Below are 18,942 nucleotides of genomic sequence, written 5' to 3' on the forward strand. Positions count from 1 at the left end.
TAATTTCAAGAGGAGACGTCTTCTACAATAATTGGTGCTCTTGGTAATAATAGAATATTGCTTTCGTACAGATCAAAGTCATAATTTAGGTTTGTATTTTCACATCATGCACGAAAAGGGTCCCCTTTTGAATGCAGACTAATCATCAAAATCTTGATTTGCTTCAATTCAAATTAGAGTGATTTCTCTATCTGACCTCTACGTTATTTGGTTTGGATTCAAACTCCAAATACATATTATGCCCATCCATCAATAAGAGGCTACCCCATGACGATATAACTTGGGTAACCACTCTCCAACAAATTCAAATCAAAACATTTATGACCAATTTGAGATATCGATCATGAAATTGCTTACTTGTGATGGTTTTTTTTATCAGCAATAAATAATGAATAAATGTGAGTCATTTTAGGGTGATCTAATCCTTATACAAAACACACGAACTTTAACCTTTTTCACAACACCCTGCCAATTCCTAAAAACTTAAATAAATCCAAAAAAAATCACCTACAATCCTCACTCTAATACCCAAACAAGACATCAAAACATCATCTTCGTACAGATTATCACACCACTTAATGGTAGGTAGGCGTAGATTCAATTTGGTGCTTGGAAAATATCGTTCATTCTAATCCAAAATTAAATTTGGAACACTTTGATTTGATTTTATATGAAGTGAAATTGGAAAACAAAGGCGCAATAACCCCTGCGGCCAATCATGTTTGCCAACCAGCTAGCACCATAGATGTGACATATGCATTCTGGTTTTACTTTAGTCTCAAATTTGGGTGAATAATTTCCAAACTGTCTTGTTTTTTCATTCACTTATTGTCTCTTTGAGTCATCTTTTCAATAAATGCTAATAAAAAAATAAACAATAAATAATTAATTTTGGATTTTGGATTTTTTTTAAGTTAAATTACAACTTATAGTTTTTTAACTTCTTTTTCTTATAAGTTTATCAAACATTTTATCCAAAATGAATCTTCCTCGAACTAGCTATTAAACCACTAGAAAATAAAGTTTGCCCGTAATGGTCATGGGAGACATGAGAAAACTGTCCCCTTAGCACGTGGGAAGCGATAAATTTTTTTAACTTTAACAACAAAAATGACAAAATTGAAAAGACAAATAGAAGGAGAGATTCATGGAATAGATAGCTTGCACTCATCTGTTTATACTTTGATTGATTCCAAAAGGGTTTGTTCCAATTGTTTTGCAATTCGCATAACTTAACTCGGGTTGGTGAAAATTCAGACAACAGGAGAAATGGATTATAATGTTCTGTGGCTGATTAAGAAAAAACTTATATATTTGTCGGATAAGTGAAGTCATGTTATTCTGTATCGACGAAAACACATTTAAAACAATTAAGATAATTATAAAATTTTTTTTGAAAATTTGAGACACATCAATCAAATTCGTGTTAGGAAACATCCTAACTAACAAATTAGAGAATCTTTCTAAAAATAAGTTAATAATGATATATAATAGATTTGACTCTTTAGAACAGATATTTCATCACTAAATATTATAAATAAACTCTTTATAAAATTTGATTAGAGCAGGGTGGGGTGTAGTGAGTGAGAAAACAAAGTGGTGAGAGAGAGGGTGAGGTGAGTGCGAAGGAGATGGTGGCTTAGGTTGGTTGTGTATTCTGGCACCTGCTGCATATGGTTAATGACATATATGGTCTGGTACGATCGTCAAACAATAACTATTGTCTTATTCTAAAACTTAACCATTTTAGGTACGTTTTTAATCAGTTCTTAATATACATTCCATATACTAAGTACTTACTTGATTGTTGGAGTACCTTTTGTCGGTCAATCTCGATCAAGTACCAACAAATTGAAAAAATAGACTTAAAGTGAGAAGTAAATGAATGACTGAACAACCACATCAACAATTATAACCAGATTCACAAATTATTTATGTTCACTTGTCTACCATAGACATTTCAATCGAGTTTATTTAATTTTTAAAGACATTTTAAAATGAAGGGCTGGAGTTAATTCAAGAAACATTGATGAAATAGCAACAAAAATTGAGATTAATTAAGTTTGAACCAAATCAACTTTGTTTATATAAATGAAAAATAGTTAAGTTTTGGAAGAGCCGAATTTGATATCAGAATTTGAATCAAAAGTTATTTATAGTTATAATCTTCAAACAAATTAAGATAGAAGTTAAAATCTATGGAATCGATTTGTTTCACATGTGTCTGTATCAGACTTTCCAATTTTTAGACTAAAACCAAAAAATAAAATCCTTGTTTTCATTTTTTAATTTAATGCAATTGATCTTCACGTTTACCTTTTTTCCTTTTAAAATATTGATTTTATGCTATTTACATTTCAAACCCGTTTGATATTTTGAATTACCATGCTTCATATGTGTATTTTTCTTCAAGATAATTTCAAATCATGCATGTGATTTCTTCTGGTTTTGCAACTAGATATACTTGTTAAAGAATCTGGATACTCTCTCGCTCAGCAGGTCTTTTTAAAAAGGATTATGAGACTCTTATTCGTGATTAGTTCTTTGTTTTATGTTTGTCTTTTAAATATTGGTTCACACATTCAATAATCAAACAATTTCATTTAACATATTCAATTCCAAGTTTGTATAATAAGTGATATAATTAATAATCTATTGAAGGAGTTATTAGAATCAAAGTAAAGTATTATTCAATCTCACTCATATACATTTATTAAATAATATTTAATCAATTTGTGATGTGAATTCTGAGATAAAAAACGCAAACTATAATCATAATGTAAAAATCAGAGATAAACTTAAAAGTATTCAACAATTGATGTAAAACTTAATTCAAACTTGTTTTCATGAATTAATCCTCAAGAATTAGTTTTTTATAAATAAAAAATGGAAAATACAAACAAGAGTGAAAGAGAAAAATGCAATTAGTTTTTCGTAAATAAAGAATGGAAAATACAAACAAAAGTGAAAGAGAAAAATGCAATTTTGAAAGTTGTGAAAAGAGAGAAAATGAAATGAAAAAACAATTTCTAAAAGTAAAAAACTAAACAAATGACTTCCTTCTCCTTGTTTATGAAGAATAGAAAGCAAAGAGGAGAGAAACACAAATTCGGTAAATATGCTTCAACTCCTAAAATTTTTAGAAAATAGTAAAGAATTCCAAATTCATCAAAACTATATATTTATTTTGAAGCTTTTGAAACATAGAATTAAATAAAACTAGAATCAACCAAAAATAATATCTAAAAAAAGTTATGGCAAAACAAGTAAACAAAGTCAAATTAGTTAAAAATACAAAATTAAAGCAACTATGCACATTCAACCTTACTTATTGTTACTAAAAGGGAATGATTTAAAAATTAAAAATAAAGTATATGGAAAATGATTTGAATGTACAATAAAACTATAAATGTGTACAAAATATATGTAATCATGTAATCATTGTATATGGTTAAGTCTTTAGCATACAAATCCGGTTTGAATTAACAATTGTATTTGTTCAGGATGATCGAGTCAAGAATGATGGTGAAACAACTAGCGTATTTCAACAAAATTTTGGATGATGTAGAGAACATTGGGGTGAAGCTTGAGGATAAGAATAAATATTTACTTCTTTTCAATGTTTTTTCCTTATATGTATGAACATTTTAAAGACATTTTGTTATTTGGAAAATATCATACTAGTACTCTTAAGGAGGTGCAAATCTTGATAAGGACTAAAAAACTTCAAAACTTTCAAGAGTATAAAGGAGAGGATAATGGTTTGAATTTTAATGTGTCGAAGTTGTTGGAAAATAAAAATAACGAGTTTAAGGAGAAAATGTCAAAACAATATTCATCAAATGATAGTTGGACGGTCTTAATGCTACAAATACCACATAAAGGTCATTTGAAGCCAAAATGTCTATAGAATGATAAATGAAAGGGCAATAAATATCATTTCAAGAATGAATCTCTTGATGTTGCGGTAGCGTTAGATAATTTTGAGTTTGCGGGGTGCTGGTGATATCTGCGTTTAATACAAAGAAGCTCAATCATGGGCTCATAATGCACTTATAACATGTGTCTTATGAAAAAGTTTTTTGAGATCTTGGATGTGAAAGAAGGTGGAATAGTCATTATTGGGAATAATAAAGTTTGTAAGGGGAAAGAAAAAAGGTTTATAAGATTAAAGATGTTTGATAATTGCAAATATTATTACAAGAAGTGAGGTATGTTTTAGAGCTTCAAAGGAATCTTTTGTTAATGAACATGTTTAACAAGACAAAGATCTTAAAGAGAATGTCTACATTTTCTAAAAGGTGAAAAAAAATTACCTTTACATCAATTTTATTATTTGTTTTCTTAATTGGTGTGGTTGAGAATCTAATAATAGAGAAAATTCAAAACTTTGATTTGAAATATAATTTGAAACCAAATAAAATTTCCTTAAATATTTTTTAATACAGCAAATATGCCTTATAAAATATTTAAAACTTTACACTATAGAGATTTTATAAATATGTAATTGAGTTAAAAACAAAATCTAATGTGAATTTTAAGTTTTTATAAGTGACCATATGACATATTTACATAAAATGAAAAAAAAAACATTAAAATACACTTTGAATTACGTGATTCATTCAACCAGTAGCAATGGAAAACATAATAATGCATTATTTTTGCACCAAATAATCGTTTAGAATTCAAAATACAAAATGAAAAAGATATACAGTTATTTATCTTGTTATAATAAAAAATTTAGTTCGTGTGCACCTTCACGAGTTTAAGTTTAAGAATTTGTACTCAATGTATGTTAAATACGAGTTTAAACCATGTTTAAAGTTATTTTAAATTAGTCTAATGTAGTAGTGTAATTCCACAAAAAACCATCTCACCATTTTTTTTAAAAGTATAACTTTATATATTTATATATTAATAACAAATAAATTAACTTAGCAAAAAAATATTATTTAGTATAATATTATATTATATTGATATTATTTATTAGTATGTATATATATAATGTTTTAAATCTCCCTGCACATTTTTAATTGTATAATTTATTTATATAATATATATATATATATATATATATATAAGAGAAATCAAATTAATTTGATATTATCTATGTTTTTAGGTGTTAAATTTACAAAATCACCTAATCAAAATTTCTTTCATACCCACAAACTCCTATAGTAGTTTAAACATTAAAGCCCATGCTCCATGCAATGCGGCAGCGTTTTGGCTATCTAAATAAAATTGAAATATCTAGCAAAGTTCCTTCTGCTAAACGAAGGGTGTGGGACGCCACGCTGCATCTTCACCTTATCCAACCCTGTAAGACTCCAACCGAACCCCTAAACCCTCTCAACTATGGTGTCAAAGCTTATACACAAACCCAGAAATTAACCACCTTAATGTTCGCAACCCATCTTCTCCAAACAACATTTCCCACCACTGTCACTCTCCGATAATGGAACTCTCTTCTTCTTTTTTACTCTCTCCAAAACCATGCAATTACTCTTTCTCCTCCTCCTTCTCTCCGTTCCCAATTCACCTTTTCATCAGAAACTCCAAATCCAGAACCCCCTCTTTCCGAATTCTCGCGGTGGCAGTAGAGCCGCAACAGGGCCCTCCGGGGAGCAGTCCCCAGCGACTTCTGAAGGAGCTCGCGGCTCGCAAAAGGGCAACTTCCACAAAGAAGGGACCCCCAAGAAGGTTCATTCTAAGGCCCCCAATAGACGATAACAAATTAGCTGAAAGATTTCTCAACAGCCCGCAACTCTCTCTCAAATCGTTCCCTCTGTTGAGTTCGTGCTTGCCCTCGTCGCGGCTCAACAATGCGGATAGGCTGTGGATTGATGAGTACTTGCTCGAAGCGAAGCAGGCTCTGGGGTACTCTCTCGAGCCCTCGGAAACGCTCGGGGACGATAACCCCGCCAAGCAGTTCGACACGTTGCTGTACTTAGCGTTTCAGCACCCGTCGTGCGAGAGAACGAAGGCGCGGCACGTGCGGTCGGGGCATTCGAGGTTGTCTTTTCTGGGACAGTACGTGCTTGACTTGGCGCTTGGTGAGTTTTTCTTGCAGAGGTATCCGAGGGAGTCGCCGGGTCCAATGAGGGAGCGAGTGTTTGGGTTGATAGGGAAGAGAAACTTGGATCAGTGGATTAAAGCCGCTAGCTTGCAGAATTTGATATTTACGTATGATGATATGGATAAGATAAGGAAGAGGGAAAGGGACGGTCCTGTGAAGTAAGTTATAACTTTTAGTCTCTTGTGATATGGTTTTGACTCACTGGATAACATGGTTCTCTTTAGGTTCGGGCTTTCTTTCAAATTATGGCAGTGCAATTGTGCTAGTAATAGTAAACACTGAGAGTTTAAATTTGTATGCACCTCCAATTTTAAACTGTTAAGATAGTTATTTCTTAGACATTATGGCTTGTATGATCAGTTAAGATAGTTATTAGAAAAGTCAAAGAACTTACTATAATTTGTGATTGCATTGCAATGTAAAAACTATTTACGTTGTCATTACATATAATATATTTTCTTGGTAGAAAATAGCCACTGCCAATCTGGAATTTTGTTATTTCATCAAAGAACCATCCCGTATGTAGAATTATGTTTACTTACTATATGTCCAAAATTGGCAATGAAATAAACATTGAAAATGACCAAATGGTTGGTCTATGAGCATTTTCATGTGACTGGTCAAACTGAGTTGCTTTATTATGTTAACAGTTGAGATGCGTGTTTCTTCTCTGGAATTATGGTTATACTGTTATTTGCTTTCAACTTGGTTAATACAGCTTTCAGTTTTCCTCTCATGATATTCTTTTGAGTGATGTTTAAAAATCCAATGTGTTGTATCGTATATGTACTTGGAATGCTGAAGAACGGAGAATTTGAATTTGGTAATTATGTTGATGTTGTATTCGCTTCAAATAGAATGACTGACTGAAATCTGGAGTGATGTAAATCCTGGAAACTTGGGTGTCATCTCTTTTTCAACTTGATGTTGTTCAATGATTATTGAATAAAAAATAATAAGGGGCTTTGTCTAGTTAACTGTCTAAAAGGATATAGGAAAGAGAAGGCAAAAATTTGAAGAGTTAAACCTTCTATGTTTACTGTTTCCAAAAACAGATTTCTGCTTTCTGTAATAAAAACAATTAAAGAAACTTGTTGGGTGGGTGAAAAGAGAGATGCTACCGGTCCAACATTTTAGATGGATTCACACGTCCAATCTCAGAACTCCAATGCTACCTTTGATTTATACCACTAAGAACAGGGGCTAGTAATGTGAGTCACAGTTCTGGGACAAGATAAACTGTATACAAATTACAAAGAGCAGGGGATAGTAATATGTGTCACAGTTCTCTGTCATGTATGATATACAGATTTCTCTTAACTTTATACTGCTTTTTCGGCTGCATGGCTGTTGTAGTTCTCTGAACTCCATTTCCCCCTTCAAAATGAACACTAGGTAAACAGGCTCACAACAAAGAGAACTCTATTGAACTGCTGATCACTTGAGGAAAATATAAGAGGATGAAAAAGCATCTATAGATTGTTTCTGGTTTTTAAAACTATTTTGAAAATATTATTTCAAACCTTAATAGATTTTGGATGAGAAATTGATTGTTGAGCAGTGTGGAATTGTTTTAGAAAACAATTTTAAAACAATAAAAGTTAGAAGGGAATCAAATAGACCCTTACGATTTTTTTATTGCTTTACGGTTATTCATGTATGACAGAACCATTTTAATCAATGCAGTTGGTTTCTGTCCAATCTATTTCTTAAATGGATTGTTCATTGCATTTTCACGGTTGTTATTCTGTGGCAGGTCAGTATTCTGGGCTTTGTTTGGGGCTATCTATCTTTGTTTTGGTATGCGAGAAGTGTATCGTGTTCTTTTTGAAGTCTTTGGAATGGATCCAGATGCTGAGGACTGCCAGCCCAGATTGCGGAGGCAACTTGAAGATGTGGATTATGTATCTGCTGAGTTTGAAGGCAAGCTAAGCTGGCAAGATATCGTTGCATATAAGGCAAGCAGCACATATCTTCTGCTAAAGTAATTATTTATTGATTTTATTTTCCTGAAAAAAGTTAGTGCAATGCTCAAAAACCTAATTCATATATTTCCGTCAGAAATTCATCTACAATAGAATACTTTATTTTTAAATGATGGCACAGAAATGATGTTTACTGTTCTTCATTCAGCCTCCTGCAGATGCTCTGTTTGAACATCCAAGGCTATTTAGAGCTTGTGTTCCCCCCGGAATGCATCGGTTTAGGGGCAATATATGGGACTATGATACCAGACCTCATGTTATGAAAACACTTGGATATCCATTAGAAGTAACAGACAGAATCCCAGAAATTACTGAAGCCAGGAACATAGAGCTTGGACTTGGATTGCAGGTAGGTCTTCTGTTGTCTCTCATTCTACTTTTCCTTTTGTTGTATCAATATATCAAAAGCACATATCTGGCTTGACTTTCAAGGGTAGGGCGCTAGGGCTTGTATGTGTCTCTGTACAAGTCTTACCTTGAGTATTTAGTGATACTTTTAAGTTTTGTATTGTGGAAATGAGGAAGGGAAAGTTAGAAGAAGCTGAAAATGTTTTGACTGGCGACACTTCTGATAGTCAATTATTCTTGCTCTAGACCATTTTTTTTACCTGCTTTATGTATTGCTTTACTGTATTTTGCTCATCACTGCATTGTGCACTTCATAGCAACAAAGTTCTTCCTTAGAACCACCCAAAACACTATTTACATTTGGTTATGCAGTCAATTTGGTTCTTAGACCCTAGTGTGCAAGATGCAAAGTTGGTGGTCAGAAGTTTGAAAGTTCCCTGCCTTTTGTTATAAGTTCTGATGTTAGTGTCTAATTGCAGCTTTGCTACATGCATCCATCGAAGTACAAGTTTGAGCATCCTCGATTTTGCTATGAGAGATTAGAATACATTGGCCAAAAGATACAGGTACTATTCTGTCTTCTATCCAGATGATGATTTGACTGAAGTTGTGGAAAGACTAGTTTCTTTTCATTAATGAGATATACCGTATTTTATTACAAGTTCTATTTACAATCTAACTATTACTTGATCATTGATTGGGTAATGTATAATTTTTAAATTATTATTTTCTTAAGGATTTGGTGATGGCTGAAAGATTATTGACGAAGCATTTAGATGCTCCGGGATTGTGGCTGCAACAGAGGCACCGTGGTCTTCTTATGAATAAGTATTGTGGAAGATATTTGAGGGCCAAACATCTCCACCGGTATATTATATATGATGAAAAGATTCAAGACACTTATGAGAATAACCGGAGGAAGAGAAATCCAGCCACAACAGCTGTTCAACAAGCTCTTCATGGGCTTTCGTATCTTGTTTATGGGAAACGTGACGTGAGGCGTCTCATGTTTGAGTTTTTTGACTTTGAGCAGATTCAGCCTAAAGAAGTAGCCTAGATATGGAGACAATATTGACAACGATTAAAAAACTCTTACCCTTTTCCTTTTCTATCCCCTTTATTCGAGTTTCTTTTTTCATTTATGATTTGATCCACCTAGTTGTTAGTGAATAGCAGATGAAGATTCTTTTTGGGGAAGTTGAGCCTGTATATATAATCGCTGTATTTAGTTTTTTGGGATCCTGCACATCCTAGACAAGTGAGGATACATGCAAGATGTTCCAACACTATAAATATTTAAGGAAAAGAAGTCTTCGAGTTTGGATTAACATGATCAAACTTAGAAATATGCATACTATCTAAACAGTGTTATGATAGGAGAATTGCATGTCTTCTATATAAATTTGAAATATCTTCAAATAAATAGGGAATGTTATACCTTCAACCTAAAGGACAAAGAATCTTTATATCTCTCAATAAAGTTGTGATATGTATCTTCATGTTTTTGGAATTATAAGTGTAAGCTGCTATTAGTCCCAGATGTTTATAGATATTGAAAAAAGCATGATTTGAGTATCAAACCTAAGGGTGTTTCTTTCCACACCTCTACATTTTTTTAAATATCTAAATTACCATTCACAGTTTTTGGTGGTTCTGGAATATGAGGTGTTTCCTAAGTAAAAAGTGTTTCTGGAATGAGAAATCTGGAAGAGAAAAAATTGTTCTGGAATACCTTTTTTGGAACATTTTTTGAATGATAAATTTGGAATTGATAAAATATGTTTTGGAAAGGTATTCTTAAATGAGTAGGGACTGTCCTTTCTGGTCTTTTTTTGGAATGTAATATGTATGCACTCCTTCATTTCATTCCAAATTTGTCATTTTAGTAAACATCTTACCAATTCTGTAAGCAAAAAAGAACGAACTAACTATCTCAATGATGTTGGAAAGCTAACATGTTTGTCTATGATCACTAAGTAAAATCACCAAAACCATTCAGAATAATGTTTGTCTATGATCACTAAGTAAAATCACCAAAACCATTCAGAATATTCACTGCTACTTGCTCTGAACGCTGACAACGAAAATAATAGAAAAGCAGGAGTCGTTGTGCTTGGATTCTTAAAATCTCCCAGAATTAATTTTGTCAATTCAGATTTTTGATGGGTTCCGATGGATGCAGGAAGAAGCAAAAATATAGGAGTGCATGAAGAAACACTCTCAAACCTTAATAGGGTAGCACTTGCTCTAGACTGGGCTTCTCTACCCACTCTCTGGATGGAGCCCATTCATAATCTGAATTTGCAAACTGGGCGAGTTAAAAAAAATGAAAGAAAATAAGATATTTTTTTAATAAGTGGGATTATCTGAATTAAGCCAATTAAAGTGGGAAGAGAGAAAAAAATAAGTATGATTTTTTATGTATTTTTATTGGAAAAAATTTGGAAAGAAGATAAAAAAATTCATTTTAACTTAAAAATTCATTGTGAAACTTGATATAGGTAGCTGCATAATTAATTATGCAGTAATAATTAACAATCACTGGTTTGTGAAATTGCTAGTAAAATCAATTATAGTCCTGCATAATCAATTATGTGGAGTTGGTGGATTGTATAATTTAGTTTTAGATAATCTACAGAGTCGATTTATCAGATGTTGGTATATTTTGTGGTTACATAATAGATTACGAGCCTGATATGGTGGATTATGTATAGCACTTGTTTTTGCCGAAAATTGACGTGAGAGTCCGAGGAAGAAAAATGATGACTTCTTTCTAAGCCTGGGACTGATCGATCATAAGAATAAAAAAAGTTCTTCACGCTCAAATAATATTTTGTAAGTACATAGAAGAGTTATAAATAATTTTTTAAAAGTATTTAATTCTACTCTTAACGAATTAAAGTAGTTATTATGATTATAATATAACTTTTTGGCTATACTAATGAGACATTAAAGTAGTTATTAATATGATCACAATATAACTGTTAGAAATAAATAAAAATAAGAGTAGCGATTTATTGTGGTAAAATAGTTTTTTTGAAGAAAAAAAAGCCAGAATATGGCGTTTCGCGTGAGAACTATTTTGTAGGATGTGTAACTAAAAAACATATATTTCCCAAAATGTTATTTTTTTAAAACATGAATAAAGGAAATATTCTCAACTTCAGATTACCGGAAAACTTAAAACATTTCTCGTAGCAAGTTTGAAATTATTGAAAAAAAATACAGTGAACTTAAATATAAATAAATATTAATTATTTTTATTTCATTCAATGATTCTAAAAAATCTGTGAATTAATTGAGATATTATGAGGCTCACACTTCTCTTAAATGACGTGTTCGTGTCGGACACACATATCGGATAGGACACTCGTAAGACATTCATAGGATATTTATTGGTGGAGTGTTCAATTCAAAAAAATATTTATTAGATTTCTAACAATTTTAGTATGGTTTTAACACATTTTAAAAATAAAAAATATATTAATTTTTTAAAACTCAAACTTATTATATAAATTTTTATTATGATTATAAAAATAAAAAATAAATAATTTTGGAATAAATCATTTTGAATCATGTTAAACAAAAATTGATACATACTTATACACATAAATTTTTATTAATTTATAATTATATAATATATAGATGTGTGTTATTGTATTCTACATTTTAGAGATTATAAGTATCTTTATTTAATAATTTTTTTGTTATTCTTAATATCAAAATTTCATGTTGTACCCTAAAACTAGCTAAACATGGAACATCTTATAGGCAACGACGTTGAAGATGGTATGGCACTCGTAATGTTGACAAAAAATGAGAAGCATAAACCTGTTGAAGGATTTTGAAAAAAAATTGATCCTAAAAAAAGTAAAGAATCTTTCAGAGCGATTGCAATTAGGTTACTGACAGATATTTTTGGAGACAAGTCAGTAATTGCCACGTGGATAGATTCTTGGGTAGACCCAGAAAAGAAGAATCCTTGGTTACCTTGGTTTGATAGACATAGGATGAGATGGGGCCATGAGATATGAGAGATATGCGCACAAATTATCAGGCTATTAAAATTACTGCTCCGCTACTTGTTGCCTAGGCTAGGCTACTGCGCACCCCTGTCTTCAATCTCTTACCCTGCGCATCTTCCAATCCTTTTAAACCAACACCATCGCCACTGTCGCACCGATACCACTCGCCAAAATCTCGGGATCTCAGAATCCACGCGCCAATCCATGTCCAAGGCGCGCGTCTACACCGATGTCAATGTTCTTCGTCCCAAAGAGTATTGGGATTACGAGTCCCTCACCCTTCAGTGGGGGTAATGTTTCCAACCCTAATTTTTATGTTGTTTCTGATCCCAGAGGGAGCAATCCACAACCAAGGGAATTTTCTTGTATGATATTAGAGTGTGTAGATGGTTTCTCAGCTGCTGTTTTTTGTTTTGTTTTATTGTTCCTCGTTCCAATGGCTTCGCCAAATGTATCTAGTATTTTGTATTGATTAACTGATGGATGAGGAATTGAGCCGTTTGTATTGGATCTGATGCTCATGCTTAGCTTTTTTTGTGGTAGGACCAACACTTGAGCTGGTCCAGAATCACCTTGTACTGAAGAGTTGATTGATCAAGTTTGTTAAATATATCATACATTTTTTTAAAATTTTACTGAGCGAGTATTCCTTGCTTCCTTCTTGGTTTATTTTGCATTTAAATGGAATGCGTGATATTGGAACCCTTTGATGATTTCTTGCCCATTCTCGACCAATTTGTTAAATTTTTAGTTTCGCAGTTTCTTTTTTTATAAATGTGCCATGTTTTTTATTTTATTTTTCAGTGATCAAGATGATTATGAAGTTGTGCGAAAAGTGGGCAGAGGGAAATATAGTGAAGTTTTTGAAGGCATAAATGTGAATAGCAATGAGCGCTGCATAATCAAGATTCTGAAACCCGTCAAGAAAAAAAAGGTACTCCCTTATTAGTTTGTCATGCTTTTCTTTTCTCCCTAGTTGGGGTACCTGCTGCACACTATGAATTAAGCCAGCCAATGGTGCTTTATGAGAACTATTCTCCTAATCTGCTGCATAATGCACATGTTTTTACTCTAAGAATTTCACGCACACTCCTCAAGCATTTTTATGACGTCAGTGTTGTATTATAACCTTAAAATTCATTATGAGATGTTAAACGTGACATAATATAATCAGTTTTTAACATGAAGAATATAAATATAGGGTACAACACTTCTATGTGCTATCAACAAATAAATAGAGGGCATAATGACATGATATGCAACATTGATATGATAATAGTTGGTTATATTGCAAGTCAGTGGACCCTCCGTATAGGGTTTTAGGTGAAAATTTGAGCTAAGCTTGATGAATTTTCTTGAAAAAGGCTAGTGCCATTGTAAAATATCCAGAGGAGTGATTAAGGCAGCTCTCAACTTATTCTTTACACAGTCACGCACGCACAAGTCAATGTAAGCAAAAATCACTATCATACCATTAAGTGGTTTTTAACGAGATTATTTTATCACAAACTTCACCATTGGATGGAAAAGTCTTGTCTACAGCTATATGATTAAAACTTGTGTCGATAGAAAGTTAGAGTGACAATCAAGCTTTATATGGTGTCAGTTGATTCCTCTATATATATGAATGATGTGGGTCTGCTGCACCTGCAATGTGGTTTTGCAAATTCCATTTTTGTGAATCAGTAGGATTACGTTGTCCTAATCAGTAGGCCATCTTATGATATTGTTGAAATTAATAATACATGTAAGCTCATTTTCTTTGGATTGACAAATGTTAGTTATTAATATTTTTAGATTTTGCTAATATATTAGTAGTAATTCATATTTTCTTAACTTTATTTTGTTTCATAATATGCCATTTTAAATTCTTTTGAATTTTTTTTCTTACTTTGTTAGTTCTTCAACATCATTTTGCAGATTAAAAGAGAGATAAAAATACTTCAGAATATTTGTGGAGGGCCAAATATTGTCAAGCTTCTTGATATTGTCAGAGATCAGCATTCCAAAACTCCTAGTTTGATATTTGAGTATGTCAACAGCACAGATTTTAAAGTTCTGTATCCAACCTTGACTGATTATGACATACGCTATTACATATATGAGCTCCTTAAGGTAAAATATGTTCCTTCAATCTCCTGTATTATACTTGGTAGTTGGTACTGCCATTCTTGATGTCCTCTCCATAATCAACATATTGTTTTTCCTTAAACAATGTTTGAGAGAGCGCTCCATACATGAATACAATGTTAATGCGTATAAGCCCTATAATCATTTTCTTACGTACCCAGAAAATTATTATTATTAAATATTTGAAAATGTGTATCGAGAACATTTTCTTGTTTTCTGAATGCTTTAGTGTTGAATTGCAGGCCCTGGATTACTGTCATTCTCAAGGCATTATGCACAGGGATGTCAAGCCTCATAATGTTATGATTGATCACGAGTTACGAAAACTGCGCTTGATTGACTGGGGTCTTGCTGAATTTTATCATCCTGGAAAGGAATATAACGTTCGTGTGGCTTCAAGGTACTGTCCTCTGACCAATAAACCACAGTTTCAAAGAACAGATGCCAAATAGGGATGAATAAATGGAGTGTATTGGTATTTGACATAAATTGAAACCAATATGACCTGAGACAACATTTTTCTTTCTCAGAATGGACAAATTCATTGTTTTATGGTCCTTTTTTCCTAGGCTTTAATTCTGAAGTTTTCTGGTATATATAAAAGTAAAGACTATTCTACAATGTTTGCTAAGTTAAATTTGCCGAGGGTTTAATGTTAGTCTACTGCTATTCTGGCTTAGTCCTTTACGTGCATTTACAATGCTCTGCATATAAGCATATCACAGCTCCCTTGATTTGATTTTCTTTCCACTTATAATTTATTTTTGTATAATCATTTTCTTACGTTAAAACTTGACAAGAAAAAAATGACTATCTAAATTTTCCCAGGCTTATATTTTATGAGTGTAATGTAAGTATAACCTGTGATTTCCTTTTAAATGTCATTGACTCAAATTGTCATGTATTATGCTTTTGTTTCTCAGGTACTTTAAGGGTCCTGAACTTCTAGTTGATTTGCAAGACTATGACTACTCGTTAGACATGTGGAGCCTTGGCTGCATGTTTGCTGGAATGGTATGACTTATAACTACAAATTACTGATTATATATGGCATACTCTTGACATCATTTATGCAGATGGTCTAAATTTTAACATATATGATTAAAAATGTGTAATTCTGTTTTTTTTTTCATTGTACTTTATGCAGATATTTCGCAAAGAACCTTTCTTTTATGGCCATGACAACCATGATCAGCTTGTAAAAATAGCTAAGGTTACATTTGTCGCGGTTTGCAATTGTTTGTAAATTTTTGGTTACCTCGATGTCGTTGTTGATCACAGTAATTTCATATTTTAGTTCCAACCTATGATACCTTGTCCTTTAATTAATGTGGTTCTCAAAGTATAAAATAATTTACCATTGTTTAGCATTATTAAAATATTAATATCGATTTTTAACCAAGTTTCTAACCAGCATTTGTAGAGATACTTTTTTTCTATATTAAGTTATCGTTATTATTTTTGTTGTTACTGATTTTAATTATTAGTGATCTGTAGGTGCTTGGGACTGATGAACTGAATGCTTATCTTAATAAGTATCATCTGGAACTTGATCCTCAACTTGATGCGCTTGTTGTAAGGTATCCCCAGTTTTATATCATTAACTGTTTATCATAAATAATTTCCACAGGAGTTTAACATTTTATCATTTTCCTCTTCAAGCTTTCTTTAGAAGCGTACAGATTTTATGTTGACTTTATTTTCTCTTGGTAGATAAATGAAGCAGTATTACTGACTTGACACATTTTATTATGTAATCCTATTTTCTATTGCAGACACAGTCGAAAACCCTGGTCTAAATTTATCAATGCAGATAATCAGCATCTTGTGTCTCCTGAGGTGGCTCTTCAATTTTCCTATCTGACATTGTTAACCTATTGATTAAGTATGGACTGCATTTTAACAATTCTTGTATGTCATGTAGGCAATTGATTTTCTTGATAAGCTTCTTCGATATGATCACCAGGACAGGCTAACAGCTAGAGAAGCAATGGTAATGATAAAGAGCTTACTAGTTTGTAGTTTTATTTTTCAATTTTCAGTAAGATGGTTCTTTTGCATTAACTTTAAAATCATTTGCTTTAACACATTTATATTTTTTGGAAATTTACAATTTTCGTCATTTAAGTTCAATCTACGTTTTACTTTAGTTCTCTTATGATTTTATTCAATTTCATCCTCTGTTTTTTTTTCCTGCCAATGTTTTTCTTTAAGTTTACGATTTGATGCGGTCTTGCAAGATATTTTTCACTACCAACATTTTGGACTAAGGTTTCTTCATCTGTACTTAAATGTCAAATCCTCATCCAATGCTGTTAAATAACCATCAGAAACCTTTACACTGTCTCTGTCCCATCTTTGTTCACCATTTAGACATCCACCAACTACTATGAAGTTAATCATAATTGACCAAATCTTTACCTGCATCTCTCTATCGCCATTAACCATTATCATGAACCCGTATCCAAGCACCAAAACATCCTCTGAAAAGTTGCAAGACAAAGTGAATTTTCAAACAAAATGTTGGGACGAAAAAAAGTATTCACAAAAAATAACTCAAGACTGAATTGAATAAAGGAGTTAGATGATCAAATTGGAAAACCAACAATAAATTAAGTAGAAAAAAGCTATGATTCTATTGTTTTTGGCATATATCTTACTAATGACACACCCATTATTTTTAAACACTTCACCAACATCTATCAATTTTCTCTTATCTGTCTATCACATCATAACACTTAAAAAAAGTTCTTTTTTTTCTCTCTCTTTCCAAGTGTCATTTGAGTGTTATTTATTATTTTGGATGTCTATCTATGATTTCCTTATTAATTAGTTTATTTATTTTTAAGCTGCGTGCACTAACTCTTTGCTGTCATTTTGGTATTTGTCCCCACAGGCACATCCATATTTCTCTCAAGTAAGGGCAGCAGAAAGTAGCAGAATGAGGACACAGTAACTTTTGATCTCTTATGGATCCATAAACTTGACTTGATATATTTGGGATTGTTTTATGATATCCAAACGCGAACCTTCGTTACCTTCTGCTTATTACAGAGTAGTTTTACAGTGGAGTGTATCCATATTATGTTCTCAGACGAGGAATAATGTTATTGACAGTTATTGAAAATTGAAAGGGTCTTGAAAGCTATACAATCTTAAATAACCTGGGTTGTTAGATTTGAAAAAAGTCTCAAGCTTTTATTTTAATTATCTAATTGTGTAATTTCATTAATTTTACTCTCTTTTTTTGTAGAATGTTGAAATAAATAATAAAAATATTTCTTAGTCACTTTATTCTACTGCGAGATTGCATCAAATGCCTTTCCAAATCCATTTTTTCTCGTAATGCAGTTGTTGACATTGAATATCAGTCTCTCTATGCCGACTTTTTAACTTTTATGTTCTAATACAGCTCAAATAAATTTTGTGGAGCCTCTGAATATGTATTGGATTAGGCGTGTATTTGGTTTATAGTTTGATATACAAGTTTTTAATTTATTAAACGAAATCACAAGTTATGCCTAAGTTCACATTGGACAATGTTTTCTTTTGGAGAGAAAATGTTATCACACCAAACTAGTTTATTATCACTTAATCATAAACTTTAGTATATGATTTGTTTTGTTCAAAATGGAAAATAAGTGATGCAATGTTGTATAAAATGTTTAGTGTTAATTAATCGAAACTACCACATATAAACCTATATATAATAATTATCTTGGAAATTATATAGTGGTTTTTAATTAATTGTATAAAACTTTACGCATATAATATATATAGTTATTAAATTCCCCTTATGAAAATGCTTACGAAAATTGAACTTTAAGAGCATTTTAGCTTGTGAGTTCACTCCAAAAATATCTATGTCCATTGAACAATAGCTTCTATGTTTTTAAGTGACCAATGAAAGTCGATGTATAGAAGTCACATCCACTTTTTTTTTCAAATACACACCTATAGGTCTTCTATTATATCCTATGGGGTTTAGTTGAAGTAAATGATTATATAGATATTGGTGTGTACTTGAGAGTATAAAACAGAATCGTGGCCTGTATTTCTCTCCCAGTGTATATAATAATGTTTAAAATTCTAGTGATTAAATTAAAATATGCAAATGAAGGACAATTTTTACATTACAAAATTTATAAAATTGAATTAGACTGAGGTCAAATTCTAAATACTAGACAACTTATACGATAGTTAGGTAGTTAATTTATTAATTTTAGTAGATTGTAATTGAATCCTTTTATCTTTATTGTATATTATCCCGTTCCGTTGGATTTTATCAATAAACTATATCATTATCACACTTTCATAGAAATAATACACTTTTTTTTTATCTTTTGTATCTTTAACATGATACCAGTCTTTCTCAATA

General features: G+C 31.8%; 2 protein-coding genes across 3 annotated transcripts; both read left to right on the top strand.

Annotated features, from left to right (window-relative positions):
* Window positions 1–5,263: 5,263 nt before the first annotated feature.
* LOC137810052 (ribonuclease III domain-containing protein RNC1, chloroplastic) lies at window positions 5,264–9,737 on the top strand. Of its 2 annotated transcripts, none has more exons than XM_068611174.1 (5): window positions 5,264–6,234; window positions 7,833–8,034; window positions 8,210–8,410; window positions 8,889–8,975; window positions 9,146–9,737. In XM_068611174.1, exons 1-5 carry the CDS (start codon window positions 5,456–5,458, stop codon window positions 9,464–9,466), a joined length of 1,590 nt encoding a protein of 529 aa, XP_068467275.1. In that variant the 5' UTR covers window positions 5,264–5,455; the 3' UTR covers window positions 9,467–9,737. The 2 variants fall into 2 exon arrangements, with proteins under 2 accessions (XP_068467275.1, XP_068467276.1); XM_068611175.1 differs by having other exon boundaries at window positions 5,268–6,234; window positions 8,220–8,410.
* Window positions 9,738–12,201: 2,464 nt separating this feature from the next.
* LOC137810062 (casein kinase II subunit alpha-2) lies at window positions 12,202–17,853 on the top strand. Its single transcript, XM_068611185.1, has 10 exons — window positions 12,202–12,724; window positions 13,239–13,368; window positions 14,355–14,549; window positions 14,807–14,964; window positions 15,488–15,578; window positions 15,712–15,777; window positions 16,062–16,144; window positions 16,340–16,403; window positions 16,489–16,557; window positions 17,461–17,853. The coding sequence occupies exons 1-10, from the start codon at window positions 12,639–12,641 to the stop codon at window positions 17,518–17,520; spliced, it is 1,002 nt and encodes a 333-aa protein (XP_068467286.1). The 5' UTR covers window positions 12,202–12,638; the 3' UTR covers window positions 17,521–17,853.
* The last annotated feature ends 1,089 nt before the right edge of the window (window positions 17,854–18,942 follow it).

Source organism: Phaseolus vulgaris, chromosome 2 (assembly GCF_000499845.2).
Source record: "Phaseolus vulgaris cultivar G19833 chromosome 2, P. vulgaris v2.0, whole genome shotgun sequence".
Taxonomy (NCBI): Eukaryota; Viridiplantae; Streptophyta; class Magnoliopsida; order Fabales; family Fabaceae; genus Phaseolus; species Phaseolus vulgaris.

What these genes read in the sequence shown, in the direction of transcription:
- LOC137810052 (XM_068611174.1), top strand. Translation starts at nt 5,456, where the DNA reads ATGGAACTCTCTTCTTCTTTTTTACTCTCTCCAAAACCATGCAATTAC. An exon ending in GAAAGGGACGGTCCTGTGAA is followed by an intron (nt 6,235 to 7,832) that starts GTAAGTTATAAC and finishes ATTCTGTGGCAG; the next exon opens with GTCAGTATTCTGGGCTTTGT. An exon ending in AGCTTGGACTTGGATTGCAG is followed by an intron (nt 8,411 to 8,888) that starts GTAGGTCTTCTG and finishes GTCTAATTGCAG; the next exon opens with CTTTGCTACATGCATCCATC.
- LOC137810062 (XM_068611185.1), top strand. Translation starts at nt 12,639, where the DNA reads ATGTCCAAGGCGCGCGTCTACACCGATGTCAATGTTCTTCGTCCCAAA. An exon ending in GCTGCATGTTTGCTGGAATG is followed by an intron (nt 15,579 to 15,711) that starts GTATGACTTATA and finishes TACTTTATGCAG; the next exon opens with ATATTTCGCAAAGAACCTTT. An exon ending in TAACAGCTAGAGAAGCAATG is followed by an intron (nt 16,558 to 17,460) that starts GTAATGATAAAG and finishes TTGTCCCCACAG; the next exon opens with GCACATCCATATTTCTCTCA.